A 10,837-nucleotide genomic window follows, 5' to 3' on the forward strand; every position below is an offset into this window, starting at 1 on the left:
TAAAATCCAGATGTCCTTGAGGAGATATAAGCAACTGCTCACATATTCACATGCTCCTTCCTATGCGCCAGAAGTAGCTAATAAAAACCAACTTAAAACTATGAAATTACAGATTTTTGAAAACAGGTAAAGATGGCTAAAATGCCAATCAACGTTCATCATTTTCCTTATTACTAGATAACTACATACATATTAACTAGAACACCCTATCTTAGTGCATAGCAGACATATCCCCTACGTAATACAATGTATTGTTCATAAATATTAAGTTTGTGTCACATCAAGTTTTGGTCTAGTAAAAATGTTAAACCAATATGTTGTGGCTTGCATGGGTCCCAATCATACATCTGAAGTAGTAGTTCACCAAACTAAGAAATGGCCAAAACACACTGGCACTGCTTTTTCCATTTACTTTGTTGCTATGTTCCTTATGTTGGCAGATGCGGTGGAACCGTACCTTCAGCAATAGCCCACTGCAATATCAAACCAATCCATGAAGTAAATTTTACTGCAGAGTTTCAGAAGCCAGTTGTTACTAGTAATTTTTGAAGTTACATTCAAAATCATTAAGAATTACATAGCAATAAGAGTTTCAACAAAAATAGCAGTAAGGGTTTTTATAATATGAGGACTGCTGAAATGACAAAAGAGGGGGAAAAGCTTGTATCTACAAAAAGTCACTGTTTGGATCTCCAGAAATATTAAATATGATTCCCCTTCCCCCATTCCAAGAACAAATACCAAATCAAGGTATAACAAAGAATTTTAAAAGACTAATGCCTGTGGGGTGGAAGCAAACACTAAGATTCTAATTTAATGTCAAACATGGTTAACTTTTCAGGATGATGGATTTTTTTGTGATTATCTCATTGTGGTAGAATAATCCCATTAAAAGTTTTAACATTTAAGATGTTAACTCTTGTTCCGCACTTTTTACATGCAAGTTGAATAGTGCCCAAATCCATTACATGTTTCCAGCTGTAAAACTTAAGTTTTTACCTGGAAAACAAGCATTAAATAAGTTAGAACAAAAGCATCCTCCATAGAGGTTATTATAAACCTAAACTTTCCTTTTACAGATTAAAAAATCAATAATTTCTGGGTACCATTTAGATACTAAATACACATAATCTCTACTGAGCTGCAGACATGTTGGAAATGCATGAAGTTGTATTGATACAGATAGCACACTGGCGAATAAGCTAAACCTGAAAATTCTAAGGGTAGGGCACAAGAGAGAAAGGAAAGATTTAAAAGCTCAGCATGCATGGGAAAAATATATTTTCCTCCCAGCAGACCAGAAGCAAGCCCTGTTAAGAATAGAAGCTATTTGAAAGCAATTCTAAAAATTGCAATTATGGATATAGGGTGTAGTTCCCCTGCCCACCCATTCACTCTCTCTCATTCACACACACCCCTTCCTTGTAGGGCCCTGGCACGACCCACATAATATAAATAATGTGGCTTGAAATATCACCTTTGGTTGTTGTAATTCCAGTGTTATGACTACTGCTGAGCATGGACAAGAACCCAGGTATAGAGGACTACATGCCCGTTTCTCCTGATTCCAAGTCACTGAAGTCATGTATTAAATATGAAGGACAGTATCCAATGCTGCTGCAATACTGCTGTCCTAGGAAACAAGCACTTCTTAAAGCAGCCCTGCAAAAAGCTGAAACACCCATTTCTGGAAACAGGTCAGGTGACTGATGCTCCCTCTTCTGCTAGCTCTGCAGACCTGTTCTGCTCTGCTCTGGAAGCAAGCACTTAGGCTTACTTTTGGTTAAGAAATGCTAGCTTCATATTGCTCCAGCATCAGGTCTCAATGGTGCACAGAAAGCACTGGATGCTGTCCTGTAGAAATAACGTATCTTATTGTTTTAATAGTTATTTGAAACTAACCTCTCGTGTGAAGTGTTTATATGCTTGGCTCTCTCCATATCTGCGGTGTGTGTGTTGCTTCTGATTCTGTGCCTGAGGAATGGGCTTGATTGAGTTCTCTGTCACACTGTTGATTAGATAACTTGTCATTAAGCTGGTTTTCATTTTTTTCATTACTATTTAAGAGCACCTTCTGTCCCCCTTTTGTCTTAGTAGTTTGTCTTTTCAAGCTGCTCCATTTTAAATTTCGGTTAGAAACATATTTGAATTGCAGTTTTGTTTTCTGTGGCCCTTCTTTTAGACCAGTTAGCAAAGAAATTGTTGCACTGGAATTCTTCTGACCACACATTTGGAATAGATTGCATGAAATTTGTGAATTGAACAGACTAAACTCTGCAGAATTATTTGAGCCAAGAGAGACTGCTCTTTTAGAATATACAGCACAACCAGAAGCAACTAATACATCTGCTGCATTGTTCTGTTCACATAAAACATCCACTTCTAACTTTAGTCCACAGTGGTATGGCTTGAATTGGAATGAGAGACCTGGCCTAGCAAGAAATTCTTGAATTTTAAGCTTCGCTTCATCATTCCAGTGTTGCCCATCAGCAGGTGACACTCCAAATAAAGAGCAACAATAAGTTAATCGTGGTAAACTACTAAGCCTTTCTGGAATGATTTTCAGCTTGTGAATTTCAGAAATAGGAATGGGAATGGATAATCCATCATCATCAACAAAGATAAGTGTTAAACAATTGGAAACTTCAGAGACTTCAACTCTGTTCCACCTTCCATTGGATCCAGTCTTGATCAAACAACCGGCACCAGGAATGACAAGTTCCCTTGGTAAAGTTGGCAGGTTTTCTGGAAGGTCTGAAAGAAGCTTGGACAATGTTTTTAGAGTCTTAAATGAGTCTTCTAACTGGATACAGAAACTTGAAGGATCAGTAACTGATGTGGCAAATCCAGGATAGCATCTGTCATTCTGGAACGGTAGCCATGAAATGGAATTTGGCACAAATGACTTTCTTTTATCCACATTTATATTTTCTGGTACATTACAGCTCTCTAATTTCCTCTGGTAAGGTATTTGACTCAAATATTCCAGGAGCAGAATCCCATCTACTAAAATGTCTACTTCCCAAATTGAAACCGCTTCTAGGTATCTCAGAAACAAGATCTTTAGCTCATAGCATTCTATCTTCTCCACTACACTCTCAAAAGACTGATTATGTAGATTTCCAAGCCAAGTCCATTTACAATGCACTGCATTCCTTGGAATACTCCTCATTTTGTCACTCAGCATTTTTGCATCATGAAATGACACAGTTTCATATTTTCCCAAATCTATTAGCAAAACCAACATGCAGTGCTCATTCACATATGTTTGTATAACTTCAGACCGATACCATTTCAATGTTTCTTTTGATTTTGCCAGGCATTCTAATCCTTCCTTAATATTTTCCACTGTAAGGAAGGCACTCTTCTCTGCTTCTTGAGCAGCCATCTCATTTAAATTCAACAATATCTCTGTATCCTTATTTAATTTCACATAGAAGCTTCCATCTTTTGAAATATGAACTATTTCAGCTATTTCTAACTGTCCAGGTTTAACTTTTTGACACGAAATTCTAGGAAGACTTTCCCAGGCAGCTCTGGCCTTAGCTGCTTCATATACATTTTGACTTTCAAGTTTTGGATTTTGGTTATTACCATCAGTATCTGCATCTGTTACTGGAAGCTGTTTTGCAATTTGGTCAAAATCTAACACAAGCATATTATGTAAACCTAAACTGATTTCTTTCTCCATTAATTCATTGATCACAGACAGCCCATGACAGAAAATATTAACCTCCCACTGTGAACCATGTTGCTGTAAAAACTCAAAAATTAGTGGCTCTTTATTTACTTTACTGTCAAAGTAGGCAGCAATATCACTACTCCAATTTTTATCTGGAAACACACATTTGGTTTTACTAAGGAAACAATGTATGCTGAATCTTGGCAAGTTTAAGAACACCTCTTCCATCTTGTGGAGTTTTGAGGCATGGACAGTTGATGTATTACCATAGTCAATGAATTCTACCTCGAACAACTGTTGTGATGTAACTTTTCTAACAACAGCTCTGTAGATGCAGCAATCAATTTCATACTCTGCTAAAACCATGTCACCTTCCTCAAGTTCAACACCTGTTTCTGGCTCTATAACCAGTGTGTCTCTATTTAGTTCCTCAGCAAGCTGCACAATTTTATTCTCATCCTCTGCACAGTGAATATAAAAATTTGACAGACTAGTTATGGATGAAATATAACCTAAAATTTTAGAATTTGGCTGAATGTTATGCTGTGGAAGATTTGGGTACTTTTGCCTAATCCTTCCTTGCCCTGAAGGGTTTTGTTTCAAAACATGAAGCTTGTTAGTATCATCAGCAAGCACCTCTTCCTTTGACTGCATTGCATAAAAAACAACTAAGTCAGTATTAAGTTCTCCATGTGTACCGTTACATCCCTGCCCCATTACGTTTTGCCAAATCAATTCACTATTGTCCAAAGCTGTTGGAAGCTTTACAAGCCTGCTGCACTGTTTCTGAAAATCAGCCTTATCTTTTTCATGTTCAGCACGTAACTTACCCCTACTTTGACTGCAAGGCTTTACTTTGTTTGCTGCTTTTCTTTGCTGTTCAACTACCTCACTTTTAACTTTGGTTTTATCTATACTTGGCTTTATTTTAGGCACCAGATTTTGGCTTCTAGATTTTGCTGAACACCTGTCTTTGGGCTCAACGCCACTTGCTGTGTGCTTCAGTAATTTTTTAATCTTCTTATTTATCTGTAAATCTCCATCATACAACTCCACACCAAGCTGCCCATCAGATTCTTTAGATACTATGACCACCTTTAGCTCTTTGCACAAGTAATTCTTCTCAAACCATGTGTTTATTTCAGTCGGTATTTCAGTATCTTTTAGATCCGACAGATAACATCTGACAGCTTGCATGGGTGTGAATATTAACTCTGAAGCATGATCAGGAATGGGAATTAGTTCAGTTTTTGATACCAATTCTTTATTCCCAAAGTCCACAAAGTATACAGGCCAGTAATCTGATGATCTCTCAGGAGATGCTAAAGCTCTGTAGTAGAGGCCATCTTCAAAATATTTAGCTAAATACACACTGTGAGTACTGATTTGGTCTGCATGGTTTTTCATTTGAACAATCTCTGTTATCCTTTCCAAGAGTTTGTCTGTATCATCCATGTTTCTCTTTAGCTGGCAATAGAATTCTTTAGGACTGTAAATACAGCTTACATATACCATTTCTCCACATCCAATTTTCATATTAAAAGATGAATAGTAAAAGCTGTACAGAGATAATGATGGTATAAGTGATCTTGTGAATTCAAAAGACCAAAACTGGGCATGACCACGTTCTAAGAGAAATTGGTGTGCACTAATAAAGGGAGTCTGCAGGTTAACCACATGATATAAATAGCTGGGACTCTTATGAATTAGTGCAGAAATTGTACAAGTCAGTAATCCATTGGAAGATGAAATAAAGAGTTCAAAGTCACTACATGCCTCTGCAGTCCAATTATATGGATCAAATATTAAGGATTCAGTCAAACTATTAAGACAACATCTGAATGCTTGACATTCCAAGATCAAAAAGTCTGGGTGAATGGCTTGAAGATGTTTCAACAAAACCCTTTCTTGGTTACCATAGTCTACAAATGCTACATCAACCTTTTTCTTAGACACACGTTTCAGTACAGCTGCTCTGTACCACTTCCCATCTTTAGAATGCTTCACAACACAGGCACACTGCCCATCTTCATACGGCATTGTTTGACAGTTGTAATAAGCTTGCATTTCTTTCATCAACTTATTTAGTTCTTGTAATTTATTTTGTATCTGACATGCAAAGTCACCAGGTGAATTAATATGACAACATATAACATCAGATACACTTCCTGGTTTAAACTTGTACTCTTTATAGGGACTATCAATTTCTTTAGATACTTTTCTACATCTACTGGAAAGTATGCTTTCCCACCTTGGGAAAGTAAGAGTAGGGTTTTTTGTCAAAGGATAAGTACTCATCTTTTTTTTACTGTGAGTAGCATTATTAGCTATCACAACTTTATTTTCCCAAATATGTGATTTACTGTGGGTGTTTTTGTTTTTTTGTTTTGAACAACATACTTGAGAACCATAGACTATTTTAAAAAATGGATCTTGCTTTAATTCCCAATATTCTGCACATCCCGCCTGAACCATAAGCATGAGAATGTCATCTTGCTTTGAGCCAGTCATGCTCTGTACATTGACAATGTATTCACCATTTTGTTCGACAATGGGATGGAGTGTGAGCTGTTTGCCGAACACAAGTGATTTAAAGAAATCTGTTTCTTTTTTTGTCCATACATCTTCAGTTGAAACTGCATTAGCAAGTGAACAACATATGGCTAAAGCTGGCAATTTTTGGAACTCTGGAAGCAAAACTTTCACATCAAAGAAAGGCACTATCTCAGTATTCCCAAAATCCAAAAACCAAACCTTAATACTGCTGCCCACCACCTCCCTGATTACAGCCCTGTAGAAATGCATATCCTCACTATATCGTGCACAGCATAGCTTTCCAGGTTCTGGCTTTTCCAACATCTTATATTCCGCTTCATTTGCATCATATGTATCTGAAATTCTTTTCATTAAGACTTCAAACTCATCGAAATAATCATTAGTTTGAACCCAAAAATTAGATGGATTCAAGACATACACTACAAACGCAACACAGACAGAATCTATTTTCATTTCTGCTCTTTTGCAAGGGACTGTTAAGGAAAAGCACATTAAATCAGAGTCCTTTTGGTCTGAATGCTGTATTGATTGTAGAATTTTTCTTTGAACACACCCAGGAAAGACAGGGCGAACAGAGGAGATTTTTGTGTCTCCATTTACGTGAGAAAATTCTGTGTTAAAGGAAGAATAGCATTTTGGAACTACATTGTTCCCTGGAGGCTGATATTCATTCTTCATTGTTAGTTGTTGTTTACGTAGTGTGATGTAATACAAATGTTCATCAGAATTGAACAGGTCAATCTGCGCATAAAGAGCATTTTGTCTTAAGAGGGCTTTCTTAAATTCTTTTAGTTGATTATTTCTTACAGCCTCATCTTGATCAGTAAGACATGACAGTGCACAAGGAAACGAAAACCTTGGTACTGAAATGAATTGTGGTTGAAGCTTCAAAACACAACGAGAAGGTACAGCTTCATAGTCACCAAAATCCATAAACCATATCTTCACTTTGTTATCAGAAAACAGTTGTTGTATCACCCCCCTGTACCACTGACCATTTTTTCGTCTTGCTGCACAGAGGACTCCAAGATTGTCACAGGATGGAACATTTTCTTTACCAATATTTTCATAATAGGAACACATGCCTATTGTTAACTTATCCAGCTCCGTTTGGTGTCGTAGTAGTTGACAATAAAATTTACCTGGACTGACTGCCACTGATATTTTTACTTGCTCCATCGCACCAACAGATAAAAGTGGCTGAAAGCTATTCAGAACCAGCTGAACATCAGGTTGAATTCCAGCACTGAAACACACAGTGTCAGGCCTTGTGTACTTCTGTTGAAGTAAATCTGGCATTTGTTTACAAAGGGTCACTTGTGGAAATTCAGTTAACATTTCTACAATGAGACGGAATGTATCTCCATCAACAAGTTTTGCTAACTTTAGTTCAATCACATCACTAGTGATTTTAGGCACATCAAGGAGAAAAGTTTGGTGTGGGAGAATGGCCTGTACCTGGCCTTTAATTTGTAGGTCTCTTAAGGATGAAAAGTAATTCAAAGCTTTAGGATTCCATTTTTCATCAACTGGAAGTATATTTGCAAATATCCCACACACTATCTTTGGAGGTAGCTGAAACAACTCATCAAAGGCAGAAGCAATATCTGTTTCATGTACTGTGAGTATTTTCCCACTGTCTATGAGAAATACTTCATACATGTAGCTCTTCTTCTGTACTACTCTTCCTCTGTACCATTCTCCATGTTCTGAATCTTCTACTAAACAAAACTCACCAACACCAACTGAGTCTTTCACTTTTGATACCCACTGTATCTCACTTTGTAATATGTGATAGTCAAATTCACATTCTGTGTTATATATACCCTGAAATTTCACAAGAACTTCTTTTGGATGGTAGTATATGTCAGTTATCTTCAGATCTATGTCCAGAAATTTTGTTGATAAAGATGAATACATTCTACCTGCAAAACCAACATAAAGGTTGACATCAGTAACATATGACTTCTCACTTCAACAGTTTTGTAAGCAAGTTTGACTACACAAATTCAAACTTTCTTGCATGTAGTGTGCCAATCACTCTGCCACTTGCATATACACAAGAACACAAGATCCAATTTATCTGGCTTAACACTAAATCAGAACTGAGGAAAAAATGAGTGCTTACAAGAATAGAAAGAATATTTTTAGTAAGAGTTACTCATTTAAAATATTAAAATAACTACAAACTCTGAATCAGCCTGAGCAACCTTTCCAATTATCAAATTTCTTTGAAACAAAATTCTCCTGCCCACCATAGCAAAATTTATAGCAATGTAAGCTACTATAGCTGAAAACTCTTTCTCTAAACCTCATGATTCTTACTGAAGTTGACACAGCCGAAATAGGATTTTAAAAAATATTTTTGTTTTGAATTTTATAAACATATGAATCATATTCAACATCAGTCTAGTTCATGTCCCATTGTCTTTACTAAGTCTACTCTAAGCAGAACTAACCCTAGATACAACTAATGATCCTTAATTCATATAAATGATACTGGAATGTATTAATGATGTATTTTGTAGGTATCTTCTAATATTTTAATCTAGTATTTTGCAACATCCATAATAGTTATAATAACCAAGCATAAGGAGACAAAATTCTCCCTTCTTTAAATGCAGATTTTTCTACATGGATTACATGGAAGAACATCAGTTACAGGTGAGCAACCTGCTTTTCTTCGTCGTGGCCTCTGTGCATCACACATATGGGTGATTAGCAAGCCTACCAGACTCGGAGGAGGGAGGTGTCATCAGCAAAGAATAGATGAAAGAACAGATCTGCCAAAGGAGCAGTCCTGTCTGGCGCAGACATCTAGCCGATAATGTTTGGCGAAAGTACATAGAGCAGCCCATGTCGCAGCTTTGCAGATATCCTAAAGTGAAACCCCCGCAGCAAAGGCAGATGAAGTCGCTACTGTTCGCGTAGAGTGACCTCTTGGAAACACAGGTAAGTCTATGTGCGATAGCTGGTATGCCAAGACGATAGTTTTGACGATCCATTTAGAGAGCATCTGGGATGTGACCGGGGACCCTTTGTCATGCTCAGAGCACTTAACAAAGAGTCTATTAGAACGACGAAAGGGTTCTGTACGAGATCTGTAGAAGGCTAAGCAACATCGAACATCAAGCGTGTGAAGAGACCGTTCTATCAGATTCGAAGGCAATGGAAAGAACGCCAGCAAAACAATCCCTTGACTCATGTGGAATGGCATAGCCACCTTAGGCAGAAATGATAAATCCATCCGAAGAATGACCTTTTCCTTATGGAAATTCAAATATGGTGAGTCTATACGAAGAGCACAAAGTCTGCTAGCTCTCCAAGCTGATGTGACTGCTATAAGAAAGGCCGTTTTCCAAGAAACAAGGCGTAGGTCCACAGTCGCCAGAGGTTCGAATGGGGGCTTTATAAGTGCCTGAGAGGCTCCATGTTGGCATAGCAGGATGAATGGAAGTATGTAAGTTCTGTAATCCCTTAATGAAGCATCGAACCAGAGGTTGAGAGAAGACGGATGAGCCTTGAACAGCGCCACAATAATGCGATTTGGCAACTGCATAAACTTTAATAGGTGAGGGTTTCAGTCCTGAGTGATACAGTTCCAAGAATTGTAAGATGTTCTCAATCGAAGCCATTCTAGGAGAAAACGAATGACGTTCAGCAAAAGATGAGAATCTCTTCCATTTAGCCACATAAGACCGACGGGTGGACGGTCTCAAGGCAGATTCGAGAATCGCCAGAATCTCTTGATCGAGGGCTGTCGGTACCGAAGTGGTTGCTGTAGGATTCAAGGGAGGAGCCGTTTGTACAGTTCGTTGAACAGGGTCCTCCATTGCTTGAGATGTCGTCGGTATCGAATCAGTCAAATGGTTTAGCTGATATGCCAGGCCGTCAGCTTCAGAGAAGTCAAATCTGGATGCCTGATCGCTCCGTTCTGCTAAGTTAACAACTGAAGAATGGTTGGGAGCCGAAGAAACATTCCTCTGGATAGTCAAAGGAGAGTGGCAAACCAGGGTTGCCTCGGCCACCAACGAGTTATAAGATCCCTGTGGCATTGTCTTGCGCTATTTTGGATGGTACTTTCGTCAAAAGTGGGATAGGAGGGAACGCATAGAAAGTCATGTTGTCCCAAGGGATCATGAGAGCATCCCCTACTGATCCTGATCCGATGCCCGTGCTTGAGCAGTACCGATCGCACACCCTGTTGTCTCAGGTAGCGAACAAGTCCATGTCCGGGTAACCCCAGAAACGGAAGAGGTTCTTGCAAATTTGTCTGTCCAACTCCCACTCGTGGGTTGTTGACATTTGTCTGCTCAACGTATCTGCTTCTACATTGTTGGCTCCTGCCAAGTGAACCACTAGGAGCACTATGCCTCTTGGGATACACCAATCCCAAATTTCCATCGATAGACGTGCTAACGCTGGTGACTTCGTGCTGCCCTGCCTGATGTAAAAAACAGCAGCGATGTTGTCTGATGCAATCTGGACAACTTGGTGGCACAGTACGGTCTCAAAAGATTTGAGAGCGTTGAAAATCGCCACAAGTTCGAGGAAGTTGATATGCTTCATTGTTTCTCGTTGGTTCCAAGTCCCTTGGAC

The 10,837-nt window shown here is 38.5% G+C and overlaps 1 protein-coding gene across 1 annotated transcript; it reads right to left on the bottom strand.

Moving 5' to 3' along the window:
- Nucleotides 1–1,918: 1,918 nt before the first annotated feature.
- TDRD15 (tudor domain containing 15) lies at nucleotides 1,919–8,158 on the bottom strand. Its single transcript, XM_044445136.1, has 2 exons — nucleotides 4,403–8,158; nucleotides 1,919–4,330 (listed from the first exon to the last, which is right to left on the bottom strand). Exons 1-2 carry the CDS (start codon nucleotides 8,156–8,158, stop codon nucleotides 1,919–1,921), a joined length of 6,168 nt encoding a protein of 2,055 aa, XP_044301071.1.
- Between the last annotated feature and the right edge of the window lie 2,679 nt (nucleotides 8,159–10,837).

This window comes from Varanus komodoensis, unplaced genomic scaffold, assembly GCF_004798865.1.
Source record: "Varanus komodoensis strain SLA01 unplaced genomic scaffold, ASM479886v1 scaffold47, whole genome shotgun sequence".
In the NCBI taxonomy this organism is placed as follows: domain Eukaryota; kingdom Metazoa; phylum Chordata; class Lepidosauria; order Squamata; family Varanidae; genus Varanus; species Varanus komodoensis.